Consider the following 16,811-nt stretch of genomic DNA (forward strand, 5'->3'; position numbering starts at 1 on the left):
TTTTTTCCACCACTGTATGAACAAGCACACACACACAAAAAAAAAAAAAAATCAGATTTCACCAAAAAATCCGTATTGTGCATTAAGACCACTGTATGAACGTAGCCATGGACACTTTGGTGGGCCGGATTTAGCCCCTGGGCCACAGATTTGTCACCCATGGTTTAAAACAGTGGCACAGACCCTGCACACTGATCACCTTTTGTGTTTTCTATGCAGCCGCTGTAATCTGCAAATACACCACTAGTTGACACTAAACATTACCCACTGACCCTTTAATGTTCCGTCCTTCCACACTGAGCCTCTGCTGGTCTTTAAACGTCTAATGGACCCTCATCTCTGAAGTAACAGTCTTGGATGACAGGTGCACTGAGTGAATGCCAGGGGGGCTTTGTCCTCGTGCCCAGCAGGGCCTTATATCCTGGAACCGGGTCCAAAAACAGACCGGAGCCCACCAAGATGTGGGGGATGGGGCCTTAGATGGCATTTCAACACACAACAGTGGTCGGACCATGTTTATGTGACATGCTCAGTGAACTCAGCATCGGCATGTGTGCAGAGTGCCATGCCCTGAGAGGAAAAAATAAACAAATAAAACACTACATGAACAATAGCTGAGGGTCTCATCTTACTATTGACATTAAAGGGGCGTTCCTGTCAGAGTAACAGGATCAGTGATCGGCTGTGACCCTTTTAAGACGATGTGTGTCTCCGGTGCCGCATTTTGCAGATTTCAAATCACCTCCTGAACCATTTGCTCTATGGACACAAATTCAAAAACGTCATCTTAAAGCTGAGATTCAGCGCTTTTGATTGGTCTATCACACAATGGGTAGAGGTCTGCACTGGCTGAGGGGTGGAAGTGGGCGGAGCAGAGTATGACAACTTGGTTAAGTTTCACCAAACATGCACACACCCCCATAACATGCCTGGTATCTTCCGTATGCACCCTGGCAGCAGAGTGCAGTCAGTGAAAGAGACACGGATGATTTTTATCACTTTCAGCAGCGTTTTGGCGGCATTCCTGCTGTGAATTCTTGTAAATAATTGTAAACAATAGTCATGGTGCTGTTTTGCAGTGTTCTACTAGAGCAGTGTTTTTCAACCTTGGAGTCGGGGACCCCACATGGAGTTGCCTGGAATTCAAATGGGGTCACCTGAAATTTCTAGTAATTGATAAAAAAAAACAACTTACTAATAAAAAATATACAGTGAGTTGACAGAGACAATCCCAATCCATAAAAGACATGACAAACTGAAGCTGAAACTGCAGCACTGTGGTTCTGTTTATCTGTCAAATGTTCACTGTGGTCAGTTTCAGATGCTGCAGCTCTTTCATAATTCAGAGTTTGAGTTCTTGTTTGTTCAGTATTAATTGTCAGCTTTGTAAATCCAAGCTGGATTGACTGTACATATACTGACCAAGGAAAATCAAATTCTCCCTTTGTGCAGTAATCTACACCTGGCTTTACTGCTTCCGTCCATAATAATTTACATTATACAGACTAAATGTCGTCTAAAATTAACATTTATTTGCAACATAGTATAGCAAACTATTACATGATCAAAAACAAATTAATTTTAGCAAAAAAGTCGCCGTTTTGAATGTCTGAGGAAATTTATGATGTTAAAATGGGGTCACGAACCAAAAACAGTTGGGAATCACTGTACTAGTGTGTTTTGCCTTTTTTTTTTCATCTTTTTTTTCCAGTTTATCTGTATTTTCTCAGTTTGTATAGTTCATTGATCACACAGGTTACTCTGTAAGGGACAAAAATCTAAACTCTTCCCCAAGGATTTATCCTCGATGCTTCTACTAGAAACACTTCTTCACTACTTCTTCAGCCTGTTGCTGTGAGACGAGGTTCTTCAGACAGTGTCGTATCTTTCATATCTAGTGTCATATATCTGCAGTGTTTGGACTGAACACATTCTAAACATTGCCGCACAAGACGTCAAATGGTACACATGGAGTATAGGGGCTGTTAACCTGCTAAACCGGTGTATACGTTCACATGTGTGTAGTTTGGTAAAACATGGCATAATGGGTTTCACTTCCTTTACATTAATAGAATGAGTTTTATTTACCACAACATTAAGAGTTAAATGTTTCTCACGTATTATGTGAAGTATAAAACAGCGACACCCATGTCTACAGTCACATAATACTGAAAGTCATCTTGATTTTGTGCTGTAGCGTTGTGTCTACAGGTCTACGACACATAATGGATGTGCTTTTCACTGGATGACAATCATGAGAAACTGAAGGGCAGGTTTTATTTAATAATGTTGGAAGAAAACAACGTCAATAAAAAGTGTTTGGCCAGCGCAGACGTACATGTGGTGCCTTGTAAAAACACAAAGAAAAGAACAGGTCGATCAAATTATGTATGACCCATAGAGATGTGGAGTAAGTTTAATTTTTGACCCCTTATGACACCAAACTGTGTCTAAATGGACTCAGGATGGTGACGAGAAACGGAAATATTCGCACATCAGACAAATTCTTACCAATGAATCCCTTCTTGGCCAGTTCAATAGTGAACCTCCTGGTGATCTTCTCCAGCTCATTATCCTAAAACACAGGAGAAGATAAACATGTCACATCAGTCACAGTTTAATAATGCAAGTAATAATGTAATAATAATAAGTATGTAAGTATGAGTAACATATAAAGCCATTTCACACATTCTTAAAACCTGTTTCTTGTCTTCTTGGCCTTAATGAATAAGACTATTTCAGTTATTTCAATGATTTCCCCTTTATTTCTCTACTTCTTAGCTCTGTCTAACACAAAATTATGTATTTATTGTAATCACTTGAGACTGTATAGGATTGGGTTTCACATTTTGTTTTTGTTTGGTACTTGTTTTCTTGGTATTTTCTCCTCTGGGTATTTTTTTCCTTCTCTGTAATTCTATATTAACTCTGTGCAATTTATATATTTTTTAATGCAATTATAACTAAAAAAGGGGAAAAAAATTGATCGTTTAGTTAAATCTGAGTTCAGATGCAGCAGACAGTGAACTAAAAAAAACTGTTAACCTCTAATAATCTGTAAAAAAAAAAAAAAAAGTAAAATAAACAACCTTATAAAAGAAAACACTGAACTGCACTAAAAGAAAAAGCATGAGAAGGAGGAACATCCAAAGACTTAATTAAATGCGTCTCCAGTCTTTCTCTGTTCTTTAATTAAACAGAATGAAAGGAGATGATTCTTTCCTTCATTCCAGTGCGACTGAATCATCATCTTTATTTGTGTGCGATAAAAACATGAACATAAATACAGAAACTACCAGTCGTGTATTAAAGGAACAAAGGCCTGTCAGTGTCTGTACATGTAAAATGTATGTGTTGGAGGTGGACTGCATTTGGAGGCTTACAGAATAATTCCTGGGGTTGATCTTGACTCCAGCTTTGGCTCCTCCAAATGGCACATCTGGAGGAAAAAAAAAAAAAAAAAACAACACTTAAAACCACAAGAAATAGTGGAAGATGTGGAAGATATAACACTCACATGCGTATGGAGAGTCACATTCTTCATATATTTTCTCAAGTAAAATGCTTCCAGAATAAGAGTAGTTAAAATTTACCAAATTTGAGTCATTAATAAAGAAAAATAAAGTCAAAAGTGTCAGTTGGCTTTAGTTTCTAAGATACAGTCTTGGGCCAAAATGTGAAATTCTGAGAATTAAGAGAGGGAGAGAGAGAGAGAGAATGGGTTTTACTCCAAAGGAATGTTTGTCTCAGAGCAGACTGATCTGATGAAATTGTGTTGTATGTCACGCCAGTTCTTATGATATTTGGCATGTTATACGTACGCATGTCAATGTTCGCCAAATCTCCGGTTTACATAACTATATCCATAACCGCTAACCCTAACTGCTAGTTGCGCTAACTGCTAACTGATAATCCTAACCCTAAACGTTATTCACACTAATCACTTGTTATTTTACGTGGTGTGACCATACACGTGGAAAGCTTATAGTGAGTACAGAAAACATGCCAATTAAAAGTGGCGTCTTATCTATACGCAATTCATGATATCACGTTGCTCAGAGCTTGCAGATCTACCTCAAAACACAGTCTGCACATGACAACACATTGACTTTAGAGGTTCTATCTAGTGGAACATTTCTAAATTCAGTGCATAAACGTACATAAACCAACATATATGTGCAATAACACACCATCATATATATTGAGAACATGAACTAAATAGCACTTTGTCATTTGTTTTCTGATTCATATTGTTAAAGTATGTAAGATTTAGCACATTTAATGTCTGAAGCAGATATTTTCTAAGAAATTGTCTTATTTTGTCATTCTATTCTCATTTCCAAATATCTATGAGCATTTACTACATGGATCTGTGCTACGTCAACAGTCCAGTCCAGCTGTATCGCCTAATATACGTTTCTGATGATTGGACAAACGGCCCCACATGACTCTTTGCTCCTAAATGTCAACAATATAAATGGAATTTCAGCCCGGCCAGCTATTGCAGAAGACGACCTCCTTAACAAACCTTAAAGTCTGATTAAGTGAGATTTGAAGCGTGAATATTTTTGTTATTTCAAGTTTACAGTGTATTTCTTAAAGGTAATATATTTTTAATAGTCTGTCTTGATTCTCTAATACACTTGAAACTTAAATATCCAAATAGTTTTTATTAGGAGATTAAAAGTAGCCAGCTTTGTGGAAGGCTAACACTTTAATACCTACCGACAACAGCACATTTGTAGGTCATCAGAGACGCCAGGGCTTTCACCTCATCTACAGACACATCTGTACTGTAACGGATACCTGTGAGACACAAAAACACACAAAACAACCTTTAGCATACACTCACCACACAGAGCAAAGGAGGAATTTTAAGTAGAAACACTGAATTTTCAGGCTTTGATTGAAAATTGTGGACAACGTTTCAAGGAGAATCGCATAGTTAATCAAATCCCAACGTCAGGCTGTGATTAAAAATGGTCCAGTGTGCATTTGAACAGAAGGAGGTTGTGTAAAACCTGCAAAATGAAAGCTGCTACTGGGAAAAAATACACATTTCAAAGTGTTCACTAATACACATTTTCTTTCTCAGTCGCATATTGCAAAACTGTGAAATTGCGCAGCCCTAATGTCAAGTTGTTTTAATGTGGAATGTTTACTGCAGTCATGTTAATTTATGTTACATCTATTACATAACCAGGGTTTTTCTTCATATTATAAAGCTAAGGTGCAGCATTCAAGTAATTTTAGGCAGTACTTGAGCCAAATGATTGTAAAAACCAATGTGAAAAGCATCAAAATGAACTAAAAATAACTTCCAGGATCTAAGAGTAGTTTTGATCAAAGTGTTTTTATTACACATTGAGTCATCCAGAAAAGCATAATACAGTGATCTTTTTTTTTTTTTATACCCAAACCCATGAACATTCCCACCCTGTTGCACCATAAAAAGGTGATAATTAACAATAATAAATAAATAAATAAATAAATAAATAAATAAATAAATAAATAAATAATAAGAAACTCAGATATTAGTCACAGACTCGTATTAATAAGACTCCTCTGATATAAGTGAGGGATCTACCTGTTTGATGTGATTCAGAAGAGGCTGCCAGGTACTGAAAACTTACTGGCACATCCTCTTATAGAATTCCTAATTTTTTCTAATGTTAAATGATGTAAAAGATCCAGAACCCAAGATTTAAATGTTGGAGGTTGTTTATCTAGGATCTAAGAGTAGCTCGACTTGTAGTTGGTTTCAAGTTTAAAGGTCACCTCTCTTTGCTATCCCCAAAGGAAAATCTGGTCTCTGCATCTTACACAGTCTAATACACACAAAACTTAGCATTAGCATTAGCATCAGTGAGCTGCTATTGAAGATGCTTGGGAACCAACCTGTTTTTCAGTTCTTTCCTTAAGTTGACTTCTCTATCAATGTTTGTTTTTAAGTTTTTTTAGATTATTTTTATCAGTTGGAGCACTTCCAAGCTTTTAACACTTAGATGTGATGATAAGAACATCCAAAACTATGTGAACTTGTGTATTTTGCCAATTGAAAAAAGCGAACCTCTTGTGTTCCCCGTGCAACTACATCTCCCACAAACTTAAAAAAGAGATGGTGGAAAACCTAAGGAACACCCCCGCAGCTTTGAGCAACTGCCCACGCTACGTTAACATGCACTTTAAAGAACGCCGGATGCCCACAGTATGATTGATGACCGAGCCCGGACTGCATTAATGATCACAGTATGTTGACCACAACCACAGGGATGGGTGGGACATGGCTAATGAGCCAATCGTTGGCCTCGACCGTGACTCCCGCCCACCAGCTGGAGTCATTCCTTCCTGTTTTCTGGAGGGGAAGGGTAGGGGGGGGTGTTGCTGCTGTTACTATGGCGACGGGGTTATAGGCAAGGCTGTGCTGCAGCGCTACACCAGCTGAAAGAGCGGGTCCAACATGGTCGCTACGGTCATACTACTCCACATACTGAGTTTCGATGTGTGCGATTGTAGGTCCAAATATAGCTGATCCAGAGTCAGCTGACACAGAGAAAGCCAAGGGCACAAAGAAAAGTCCGCTCTGTACTTCCATGTGAAACTCAGGAAGCACAAGGAAGAGCCCACCCACCATGAGGTCATCATTTAGAGCCACTAACTGACTGTTTTCCACCGTTTAGTGCCTTCTAACTCCAGTCTGCACCAAATTCATTTTCTGTTTTCCTTCATCCTGTGTCAGCTGACTTACCTCTGGCTGACAAAGAAACACTAAAGCTCACTGATCAAATTAAAAAGAAAAAAAAAAAAAAGAGCCCAGGCTGGCGATCCACCCCCCATTCAATCATCATCCATTTATCCACCCAACCAAGAGCCGGCCATGGCAACAACAGCCTAAACATGTCTGTAAACACATTCCTCTGAAATGGAGGACATATTTTGCAGAAACAGACTGTACTCGTAGTGAAAAACCAGAGTTTGTACAACCGTCAGAGCAGTTTAGTTTGTGAATTTAAGCTGCAGAACATCCTCTACACTTCTGTTTACTTCAGCCTGTTAGAAACGGCCCGACTGATTCGCTAAATACAGCCTCTCAAAAAACAAAACACTACAGAGAGTATTAAAGCTGATGCATATTATATTAGTTACTGGCAGTGTTTTGTTACACTTTAGATGATTTTCCAGCACCAAACATTTCCCTGCCACTCTAGAGACCATGTCTAACCTGAACAGATAATGTTTAATTCAGGAAATAAAGCTTTAAAAGTGGAAGTTGTCTGATTTTTGAGACATTACATAAATATTGCAATAATATAAGTCAGATTAATCAGCTTTTTAGACAAATGTAATGTGATATTTTGCACTTTTGCACTGGTGTGTTGCATATTGCTGCTGTATACTGTTAAATTTCCCCATGGTGGGATCAATAAAGTCTTATATTTATTCTACTGCTGCACCTCATCACATTAGAGTATTGCACTACTGCCATTATTGTAAATAGGTTTGATTTACATCTCTAAAATTCTGTTTTTTCTTTTGTACTATTTTATTTATTCTTTTACCTATTTTTTTATTTTATTTTTTATATTTTTTAATGCAAGGTGAGAGAGAAACAGTGTCTAAATTCTCTGCATGTCCTGATCATCTAGTGAATGGACAGTAAAAATCTTTAAATATTCGTCAAAATAACAACATGAAAGCCTTGTTTTTGTGCTTGTAGTTTGTTTTATCCACACAAATTCATCGTGTGGAATCATGCGGTATTAATTAATCTGAAATTAGTCTAGTGTTTATAGAAGATATCTCTCTGTGCGACTTGCAGAGTGCCAGATCTTCTTGTGAGGACACATATTTCACATATATTTTCCCACTTCTGCATTGAAAGCAGAAGGAGTGGAGATTTAGCAGACTTAACAAAACTTGTGCGAACCTTGCACTATTAAAAATTTACATTTTAACTAAAGCGTCTCTTGGGGGGGGATGAAGCAGAGGTCACCATGTGTCAGCAGAGACTCGTGTAGTCCAGACCAGTTCTAAAAACAGGAGTACAATATGTACTCACAAAATAAAGAAAAACAGCCTTTGCACTTTGTAGTTTACCCTGATCTGAAGACAGGCATGGGTCTATGAACTGCATCAATCATTAAACTGTGAAAAATAACCGTTCTGTCCTGACTAGTCCAAATGGAACCCCGATTTCCTGGAGTTTGCTCTGAGGGGCCTCTTATCAGACCGGGGCCACCTCCAGTGATAAGATAATAATCAATGTAAACTTTTATGTCAGACTTCTACTACGGATGCGAACCAGGAATTCCATTTATCCAGGCTTTTCCTGGCTGTTCTGAAGGTGCTTAGGTGCAGCGCCCAATTCTTCTGGACACAACCCAAGCAAGTCAATGTAAAACCAAACCAGAGAACAAGACAAACTCTGAGGGTTGATGGACAACTTTAGTGTTGTTTTTGAGCTTTTCAGACAGTGTTCCTTTATGTTTAATCGATTTTCCAGTTCTTTAATTACACAGGTATCCTCCTGAGACCCCGGAAAGTACAAGTTTTAGCTTTTTTACTTTGAATAAATGCTTTGATTGGGTTTCATTTTATAAATTTTTTTTTTAATTTTCATTTTATTTATTCATTCCAATCTAAATGACTGGAAAGGAGCAGGATGAAGAAAACTTATAATACCCGCCCCTTTCTTGAAACATCTGCTACTAGCAGATAAGTTTCCGTTACAGTTATTATAGTAAACAGTTTACATGATAGTCAATGAAAATAAAACAAATCCAAAATCCAAAAGTAAAATTATTTTACGACATGCTTTTATAAAGCTTCTCTATTCTCTCCTTATACAACCTCTTAAACTGAAAGATATTTGTACAGCTCTTCTCTTCCATTGCCAAAGCATTCCACATTCTGACACCTACAACAGAAATACACATTTACCTCACATTAGTACGGACCCTTTGCTGTTTAAAATAAAACCTCATATGTTTTTCATCCCGTGATAGTAAAACAAATAATCTCTGCAAATTTGCAAAAGTCCATTTCTCACTCTAAACTCAACCAACAAGGTCCTTAATTCAGCTAACTCTTTAAATTTAACACGCAGCTCATTTGTATTTTCCCTTTTTGTTGTTGTTGGTTCTATTGCCGTTACTGTAATTGTTTTGCATTGTGTGCTTGCTGTTGAATTTTGGTTTTCGTGTTGTGCACATTTTGTTTGCTAGAGCGAGTTGTGGGAAATTGTGGTGCTTTGTTTTTATGTTGTTAATGACCCCAGGAAGAGCAGCAGCTAACAGGGATCAAACCTAATAAACTAATAAACAGCATGTTGCAACAGTTTTTTCAGATAAATTTATTACTGGAATGTCCTTTGCAGTGGACAGTATTTTCATTTCTTTAAGTAACACTGTCAAACGTGCCCCCTACAGAGGACAAGAACACGTTGCTGGGTGTCAGAAGGATACGGTAATAATAATCACCCAAATTATAGAGTAGGTCTTTATTGTCATTGTGAAAGGAACAATGAATGAATGTACTATATAGAATTTTCTTGGACAATTTCCTGGCTTTAATGACACAGACAGACGCAATAAGGCTCTTAGGAACACTATTGATTTTATGCTATGTGTAATACTGTTATCTGTCTTATTAACTGGACATTTAGATGGTGCTGCTGCAAATTCACAAACTGATCCACTGAACCGTTAGGAGGACAGATATAACATATTAACCCATAAAGACCCAGTGTGACTTTAGAGACAGTTCCCAAATGAATTTTTCTCTGTATTTAACCCTTTATTATACAATTTATCACCATTTATTGTAATATTATCCTCTGTATTTTGCTTTTTTTCAGTGAAAATCAAGTCTTTTCTTATATTTCATTTACTGATCATGTAGCTGCTCATAAAAGCTCAGATTAAAGATGAGGGTTATTATATCCGAAACAGAGAAAACTGAAGAAAAACTGACTTTTTAAGCAAATCTATCAATAACTGAACATAAACCCAGTGTGTCCATCTGCTGTCATTGATCCAACTCCATGGGTTTTACTGGTGAATCAATGTTGTAGAAGATGACGGTGTTTCCATGTTCACTACGGACAAATGGGTCATATCTGATGACCATGAAAAGACAAGTAACTGTATTTTACACCAATTATTTACACAGATTGATAGGATTAGTTGATCAGAAGTTATTAAACAGTTTAGATCAGTAGATGCTTTTGGTCGCCAGTGGATATTTGGGTCTTTATGGGTTAAATAACACACAGCTGTGGACGGTTCCTAATTTCCAGACTTTACTCCCATTGACAAACTCTGGAATGTGAACCAGAAGAAGATGGAGGGTCATCAGTCATCAAACAAAGCCAATCTGTTTGCATTTTTGCGTTAGGAGTGGCACGAAAGAACTCAAGACTAGTGGAGAGCATGTAAAGACACATGAGTCTACACTTAACATCTCTACGCCATATTTTCCATTTACATAAGACAAAGCCCAAAGAGTATAAGTGTGACTTGGGTTAAAATACACCTCCCCATACTTGGTGTAGAATACGTCAAGCAGGTGCAAAGGGAGGGTTTCGCAGTATTAACACCAGGCCAGTGTCCCCTCAACAGTGGTTTGCTCTTTTTACTGGCATGTCCGTTTCAACAGGGAAGGCCTCCTCCCTTCACCACCCTCCCCCACCTGTCACACTGCTGACAAATAGGAGAGCCTGAATCCACAACCACCCCTACCCCGTCACTCACGCCTCTTGTCTTTCTATACATCATACACACTAACAAATTACCCAGAGTGCACTGCAGCATGTGCCCATAAAGCAAATGAATTGAACCTTGAACTATGGACCCAAGAGCAAATTCCTCTCAGTCACAGATCATACTTTACCGAGGGTGGACACTGCTCATTTCAATGGTTTTTAGACAAATATCACCTGTACAAATGACACAGGGACATTGTGAGTGTTTACCCAGCATGCATGTCAGCAACGCATGGTCACATGTGTGTCCAGTGGCACATGTGAAAATGGAGGGGCTTGAAATGCTCAATGACAGAACAGCTGAGGTTTGCAGAACTTGACAGATGAAAGGGTTAAGCAAGAGGTCAAGGATTAAAGGTCAAGAAGTTAAAAGTGTGGTTGCTTTGGTTTGGAGGGTTATTTTTGTTTATATTTTCAGAGCAAAGTAGCAAAAATTCACTAGCTGCTCCAATATTGCTATATTTCCACAATGTCTTGGTCCTTTATGAGTCAAAGTGGCCATCTATGGAGGGTTGGTTTCAGCTCAGATGAAGTGAATCTGTCAAAGTGGGATTGTTTGGTTATTTTTTCAGCGCAAAGTGGCAAAATTAAATGGCTATGCCTTCAATTTAGCTAATTTTGTGCTATATTTCCATGATAACTTGGTCGTTTATGAGTAAAAGTGTTTATAGAGGTTTGGTTTCAGCTCAGATAAAGTAAATCTACCAAAGTGTGTTTTTGTTTTCTCCTGTCAGCTCCAGTAGCTCATGGATGGACTGATGAGCTAATAACGCTAGCTTAAAATATTGCGTAGGAGTTTGTATTTGTTACCGTTACTGCAGAGCTACAGGTGAGCACAAAGGTCACCGTAAACTGCCCCAAAAAGTGACAGGTGACCGGGATGTGACTGTAAAATTCAGAAAATAAACATGAAGTTAAGGCAGCCACGGTTTCAACCACAGAGAAAGTGAAAGCTAATCCGTTCAGCAGAAGGAGCAGCTGTTGACAGCGGCGGCTCTTTGGAGAAGCTAACGGTACTGCTAACTAAGCTAGGTAGCGGCAGTAGCTAGCTGTCAAACGGGCCACTCGGGGGGCTCGGGGTCGGGTCTTACCCCCTTTGCAGGGCGTCCTGTGCTGGCTGTGCTGGGCTCGGTAGCCCTCCACCACCTCCCACTCTCCGTTGTCCCTCTTGATGGGGAAAGACACGCTCAGGACGTGATTGCAGGGCTTAATGATGCGCAGGATGCCCCGCACACGGTTCCTCTTCTGCTCGGGGCTCTCCCTGGTCCTCAGATCCTCCACCAGCTTGTCCTCCACGATGGTAGCGCCGCGGTCGAAGAAGCCCTCCACCATCCGGAAGAAGTTGGGGTCGTCGGGCTTGTCCGCCGCGTCGGCATAGCGACGGACCCGCATCAGGGACGAGGACGCCGGCAGAGCGGAGTCCACGCAGCCGGAGGCCAAGGCGCTGCCCGCAGAGCGGCTCAGCAGCTCCCCAAAATACCGATACATGACGGAGACGGGCCGACCGGAGAGACGGACGAACGGTAAGGCGACGGAACGACAAGGACGACGGGGATGACGACAGGAGAGGGGGCAGAATGAGACACAGCAGCTCCTCACCGTGTCCCGTCCTCTGGCCGAGTGGGGAATGACATGCCGCGGAGCTGAGCTTTAAAAGGCAGCACGAGCCCCGAAGGGAAGCGGCGCGAGCTCCTCCGGACGCACGCGGAAGAGGAGGAGGATCGACCGAGGCGCGCGCACGTCAGAGGGGATTGGCGCACGTGCCCATGTTTACAGCACGAACACCAAAGAGATATGAGGTTATAATAGAGTTAAACATTTAATACAGGGACCACATTCAGTCCAGTAGGATCTAAATGATCTAAAGGGGATCGGACCAGTAAAATAATAACATAATAATGTGTAAAAAATAAATAAATAAATAAATAAATAAAATAAATGTTTCATTTTGTGGAATAGAATGGGACAAAATATCAAAGTGTGACAACATCTTAACATTTAAGACAAAGTGTCAAAACCATAATTTCCAGAGATATAAAACCAACAAGAAAAGCACTTGGAGAGCGCTGACCTCCGCCTAGACAGATCTGCCTCCCGTGTTTGTTTGTTTGCAAGATAACTCAAAAAGTTATGGGGGGATTTTCATGAAATTTTCGGGAAATGTTGATACTGGCACAAGCCCCGCCCTCGATCACCACCAATATTTAATCATTTCTTCCTTGTGCCAGTATCAACATTTCCTGAAAATTTCATGAAAATCCCTCCATAACTTTTTGAGTTATCTTGCTAACAAACAAACAAACAAACAAACAAACAAACAAAGCAAAGTGATCACAATACCTCCTGGCGGAGGTAAAGAACAGTCCAACAGTAATAGTTATTGATGGTATGTTACCATTTGTTCTCTTTTTCAATAATTTAATCAGTGACCTGTTCTTTTTTATGGAGTGTATACATTAGTCACACAAATTTAGGGTAACACAACATGAACTCTGCTTCCTCCTACTCTATTTCCAACATAAAGTGATGGTAGAGTGCCACAATTAAATTACAATGAATATACACAGTGACATTTTTATTATATTTTATTATTAGTTTCTTTTTATTGCCTTTAATATTCTGGAGCGTTAAATGTCAAATTTCTCTAAATAAGATGATCTGAAGATGAAAAGTATTTTTGCTTTTTATATTCTTGAGCCATCTGAAGGTTTTTCTTTTTTTTTTCAGTATAGAACTAGAGGAGAATTACAAAATAAACATTTGACAGAGAATGGCCGATGGCAGCGATGTAAAACACAATTTCACCCACTAGTTATGCTAAAAATAACCACCACAGTGCAGTGGTACTTTATTTGTGTGCATGGTCTGTGCAGATATTTCATACATGTGCAGTCATGCGTGTCCGTGTCAGTGTTTATAATTTAGGGCAGCAGGTCACGGATGGTCTGCATGTGAAGCATCTACGTTTCAGAGGCAGCTGGAGGGGGGTGAAGGGGCGTGGGAGGGGGTCTATCAGGAGCTGCAAGGAGGGGAGGGTGGGCCAGGTCTATCAGGAGGGGTCAAGGAGGGGAGGGTAGGCCGGGTCTATCGGGGGGGGGGGTCTATCAGGAGGGTTAGAGGAAGTCCACATACTTTGAAGTACAGATACTGAAAATACTGAATCCAAAAGCACAAACACCACAACGTCACATCATCCACCCTTTAGATTTAGATTTAGTGATTTATTCCCAACATGCAATGAAATTTAACATATATGTAAACAAGTAAAACAAAAATAATTATAAAAAAAATCAAGACAATCTTAAAAGAAAAACAGCGCAATGGTTTCTATTACATGTATGTATTTCAATTCATGTCAGTAATTGGTGTAAAATACAGTTCTTCATCTTTTCATGGTCATCAGATATGATTCATTTGGATGTTCAGAGGCTCCGTAGTTACCATGGAAACACTGTCATCTTCTACAACATTGATTCACCAGTCAAACCCATGAAGTTGGATCAATGACAGTGGATGGACACACTGGGTTTGTGTTCAATTAATGAGAGATTTTACCAGAAAAGTCACTTTTTCCTCTGTTTCTCTGTTTGTGATATAATAACCCTAAACTGATTTTGAACTTTTATGAACATCAATCATGATCAGTAAACTAAATGTAGAAAAGACCTGATTTTTCATTTAGGAATACAAAATACTGACTGTAATATTAGAATAAATAGTGATAAATAATTTAAGAAAGGTTAAAAATAGAGAAAAAATCATTTTGGGACTGCCATTAAAGTAGCTCTGGGTCTTTATGGGTTAAGACACATCCTGGTAGATGGTTAGAGCGGCAGGATTTTGAACAAGCTGCAGTCGGGAAAGTGCATTACAATAGTGGAGTCTAGTAGTTACAAAAGCATGGATGACAGTTTCAAAAAGATCCCTGGACAGAACTGATTTTACTTTTGCAAGTTGTCTGAAGTGATTGAAAATAGACTTGACGACAACATTCTTTTTTTTTTATTTATGTAAACCAAACTTGGTGTGTGGCACCACTTAAAACAAATACTACTGCTGTAAAATTTAATGAAACAGGTTTTTTTTTTTTTATCATTTGGAACATTTATAGGGGGTGACCCATAAAAAATCCAAACTTGATTTTTAAGGCGCACCCTAGTAAATGGTTAGAGATATCAATATAGTTACTATTGATCACTGGTCGCTTTTCCATTGACCCACAAATCGTGCAAATATAACTTGTGCATAAAAATTTACCTAATGGAAAAAAGACAATTTCACCAAAAGTCAAAATTTTCAATTAAAAGGTGGTGGTTTTGGGCGTAGCGTAAATGGTATATCACGCAGACCTGCAATGGAAAGACCTTTTTTTGCATCTAGAGTCAGGTGAATTAAAAAAACGAATGTTGACATACGTTACAACAAGCAAAGAAGAAGAAGAAGAAGAAGAAGAAGAAGAAACATGTCACGGTATGCGTGGACACACCAGGAAACTAGAGCTGCAACCGATTAATCGACTCAAAGTGATCCAAAAAAATCATTCAACCACAATTCTCCTGAATCAAACCTTTGTTTCCTTCATTTCTCTGCTGTTAAACATTGGTTCCACTGTTGTGTTTCACACGGACGCTTATAGTGACGCACAAAGAAGCTTCAATTCAGGAAAACTGCAATAGGATATTTCCCTTCAATCAATTCGATTCAAGTCGATTAATCGAATCGTGAATTTTTGCATTCGCTTCAAGCACCTAATCGATTAATCGGTTGCAGCTCTACAGGAAACCCAATCATTTTGTAATTTAGTACGAGATAGAGGGATAATATATAATAATAATGAATATATCTGTAAATCAACACCATATTTACGTTCGTTGCCATGTTTATGGAATGACTTCTACTCTCATCTCGCGATAATAAATAAAAAATCATCGCATTTGTGATTTAATGGAAAAGCCGACATTATGCACTTCTGTTTTTTTGACATTTAGTAAATATCGGTAAAGTTTTGCGCAGATGTCCAATTGAAAAGCGACTACTGATAGGAAGTCTATGATTGAATTAGTTGCGTTCTCCTCCAGTGAAAGTCCCACCCACTTCTGTTGTTAGATTGATCTGCATCCAGACCACAGGACTGGAACATAGAACAGAACCTGACTGTTCTACCAAATTCTACCCCCTGCCGAAAACTGCATCACACAGCAGCTGCCGAAAACAGCTCCCCCTTCCTAAATCAGCCATGAACAGGACAAAGTGCACCACATTCACCCTGTCACACCAGAATAACTCCAAATATGAGCTGCTGAAGTCACTTCACTCTGTAACTTCACAAGCTTATTGTAATGGGGGATGCAGTTTTCGGCAATATCTGCTGCCGAATTCTGCTCCGTGCCAAAAACTGCATCCTCAGCCACGTGTGATGTAGTTTTCAGCAGTATCTGCTTTTATTGTTATATATTTTATGTGTTGAGTATCTAAGATTTAACTTTACAAAGATTTATATACCTTACAGTTTGCACATTCTTTAACCCTTTCATGCATGAATTAAAAGAACCTTAATCAATTTTTTTTTTTTTCTTGAATGATTTTATTCCTCTTTAGGCATTTTAAAAAAAAACAATGCGATAATTTTCTTTTATTTAGCTATTTTTCATGGAGTTGCAAAAATGTCCACTCAGCTGGATACCATACGTTTAATTTTTGAAGCAAAAAAAAACATGTATTTACTGTAAAAGCTATGAAATAAAAACATTTTAATGCTGCTAATCTGATGTTTTCTCACGTTTTAGCATACTCTAATACTAGTCAGAACTCACTTCACTGAGATAACATGCAAAAAAAACAAAAAAAGAAAGAAAAACTTTTGTTGTTAATGACAGTCTAATAACAATAACAAGGAATTGATTTACACTCCAATATAAATATGTCAGATCAAGTTTATCTAGAACAGCAGAGTTACAGTAATGTTATCACTTGTAGTGTATGGGATGGTGCAGAAGTGTCCACTGTGTTGGCTGATATGAAACTAAAACAACAAAACCCATGAATATAT

The 16,811-nt window shown here is 38.7% G+C and overlaps 1 protein-coding gene across 1 annotated transcript in view; it reads right to left on the bottom strand.

Moving 5' to 3' along the window:
• The window catches only part of glud1b (glutamate dehydrogenase 1b), a 28,933-nt gene extending 16,475 nt beyond the window's left edge, over nucleotides 1-12,458 (bottom strand). Inside the window, exons 1-4 of the mRNA XM_030122186.1 lie at nucleotides 11,854-12,458; nucleotides 4,726-4,806; nucleotides 3,384-3,439; nucleotides 2,512-2,575 (exon numbers count right to left, since the gene is read on the bottom strand). Coding sequence (XP_029978046.1) covers nucleotides 2,512-2,575; nucleotides 3,384-3,439; nucleotides 4,726-4,806; nucleotides 11,854-12,250 — 598 coding nt within the window. The 5' untranslated portion in view covers nucleotides 12,251-12,458. The remainder of the gene's footprint in view (nucleotides 1-2,511; nucleotides 2,576-3,383; nucleotides 3,440-4,725; nucleotides 4,807-11,853) is intronic.
• Between the last annotated feature and the right edge of the window lie 4,353 nt (nucleotides 12,459-16,811).

The sequence above is a fragment of the Sphaeramia orbicularis genome, chromosome 19 (assembly GCF_902148855.1).
Source record: "Sphaeramia orbicularis chromosome 19, fSphaOr1.1, whole genome shotgun sequence".
Classification (NCBI taxonomy): Eukaryota; Metazoa; Chordata; class Actinopteri; order Kurtiformes; family Apogonidae; genus Sphaeramia; species Sphaeramia orbicularis.